The sequence below is a fragment of the Temnothorax longispinosus genome, chromosome 10 (assembly GCF_030848805.1).
Source record: "Temnothorax longispinosus isolate EJ_2023e chromosome 10, Tlon_JGU_v1, whole genome shotgun sequence".
In the NCBI taxonomy this organism is placed as follows: Eukaryota; Metazoa; Arthropoda; class Insecta; order Hymenoptera; family Formicidae; genus Temnothorax; species Temnothorax longispinosus.
The window spans coordinates 13,564,860-13,566,852 of record NC_092367.1 but is presented as its reverse complement, the minus strand read 5'-3'; the positions used below and the strand labels follow the sequence as shown (position 1 = coordinate 13,566,852).

The window sequence follows — 1,993 nt, the reverse complement described above, 5'->3', positions numbered from 1 at the left end:
GGCAAGGGGGGAGCGGGGCGGGGGAGTACCCCGGGAGCTCCGAGGGGGGAGCGGGGCGGGGGGGGTACCGCGGGCAAGGGGAGAGCGGGCGGGGGGGGTACCCCGGGAGCTCCGAGGGGGGGGGGAGGGGGGGGGGGTATCGGACCGAGAGGGGGTGAGGGAGGGGGGGTATCGGATTTCGCGGGGGGGTGAGGGGAAGGGCGGAGGAGCGGGGTATCGGGGATGACTCACCGGGATTACTCACCGGGATGATTCACCCGCGCCGCGGGTTCGCGGTCGCGGTCGCGGTCGCGGTCGCGGTCGCGGTCGCAATCGCGTCGCGGGGGCCGCGCGAGGGTCCGCGGGAGCCGCGTGGGGGTCCGCGGGGGGCCGCGGGAGTTTAAAACAAAAAAAAAACCGAGCAACAAATTCTTTTAGTTAATGTTTTAGCCATCGAAGTCGTTCGATCGAAGATCAGACTAAACAATCGAACCTGTCGGGACACGTTCGACGTAAACAACATATTTCTAGGAAAAGGGGGCGGTTATCGCGTAGACTAAACAATCTATCTACGCAGCACGTGAAAGACAAAGGAAAAAAATGACGTCATCGGGACGATGATCGACCCGATAACGCATCGAACCTGTCGGAACATGTTCGTCGTAAACGACATATGATAAAAGTTAGGTATAGGGAAGGACATGCACGCAAAAGAAAAATACATCGTTCGTTTTAGGGTGTAAAAAAAGCCTGTTTATTTAACTCTTCTTTTACATAATATATCTTACGTGCTAAAAAACTAAAGCTGCGAGCTCACAATCGATGAGCTGATTCGTATTGAACGCATCGCTAGCGTATATTGCATTCGACGCTTCCCTGGGATCCGTCACGGTGGACGCGATATCGGAGAACTGCGCAAATTTTGCATCGACCGCCGCAAGGATTCTGACCAAACGATCGAATCTCGCTTCGATGCACCGATCGAGATCGAACATACGATGCAGCGTCGATTCGGTCATCATCAAGCGTACGTTTACAGATTCGAGACGTATGAGTTTGACGTTATTAACCGACGTACAAACTCTCACCGTTAGCGGTCCAGCGTTTATAAAACTATGGGCATCTTTGAAGTTGTTGCGAAAGAAATTCTGAATATTTCGTCGTTGCTCGTAGAGTGCCTTCCACGATTCGAGAGACAACAGCAGTTCCTTTCCTCGATGATCTCCAACGGCAATCTCCACATAGCTCGGTGGGCCCACGTTGATGCCAATTTCGAGGAATTTGTATCCCGTAGCTGTCAGCGCGTATCGTCTGCTGAGTATGCGAACCGCGCGACGGTCCCCCGAAATGCTGGATAAAAGAAATGAAATTAGTTTTTTATATTTTTCATAAGTATTACAATATGCAAAAATATAAAAACTGGGGGGAGACTCTATATGTTAATTTTCTCTCAAACGAAACTTACCTATTGCATCTGGCCTCATACGTTTGAGTTTCAACGTTGTGAATCGGCACGTAATAATTCACGGCATTCACGCGTTTTGCACCGTTGTTGCTGCTGCTGCTGTTGCATCCTTCAAAAGAGAACATTTTTTCGCTCTCTAGGCTCTGAGAAGTTGTCTGTCAGTACAAGCGATCGCGACAAGACTGCTCATTTGAAATTACTCGAGTATACGCGACAACTCCAAAAAGTAATAATGTGGTGGTGGGGGAAGGGAGAGCGGGAGGGGGATTTAATGTTTATAGAACTGCGCAGTGGATTTTTTTAGGAGAGAGGGAAGTAAAGCCTACTCTAACGGTGATGATGGGGGAGGGGAGGGGGAGTAAGAAATAAAACATAAAAAAGTTATATATAATTTATTTATTAAAAAAAAGATCGCAAATCTTTATGGCGTCGCGCGCGACCACCAATTAAATAGTTTTATTACATTTTGTAACGCGCAATTCTTTTCATGTTTTCCGCATCGCATAGTATTGGTGTCATCTAGTTTATTCAAAGATTCGATATCTTCGT

At 49.0% G+C, this 1,993-nt stretch overlaps 1 protein-coding gene across 1 annotated transcript; it reads right to left on the bottom strand.

Annotated features, from left to right (window-relative positions):
• Window positions 1–715: 715 nt before the first annotated feature.
• Window positions 716–1,648, bottom strand: LOC139821045 (uncharacterized). The gene is made up of 2 exons (XM_071791759.1): window positions 1,445–1,648; window positions 716–1,329 (listed from the first exon to the last, which is right to left on the bottom strand). The coding sequence occupies exons 1-2, from the start codon at window positions 1,567–1,569 to the stop codon at window positions 771–773; spliced, it is 684 nt and encodes a 227-aa protein (XP_071647860.1). The 5' UTR covers window positions 1,570–1,648; the 3' UTR covers window positions 716–770.
• Window positions 1,649–1,993: the final 345 nt, after the last annotated feature.

What these genes read in the sequence shown, in the direction of transcription:
- LOC139821045 (XM_071791759.1), bottom strand. Translation starts at nt 1,569, where the DNA reads ATGTTCTCTTTTGAAGGATGCAACAGCAGCAGCAGCAACAACGGTGCA. An exon ending in TATGAGGCCAGATGCAATAG is followed by an intron (nt 1,330 to 1,444) that starts GTAAGTTTCGTT and finishes TCTTTTATCCAG; the next exon opens with CATTTCGGGGGACCGTCGCG.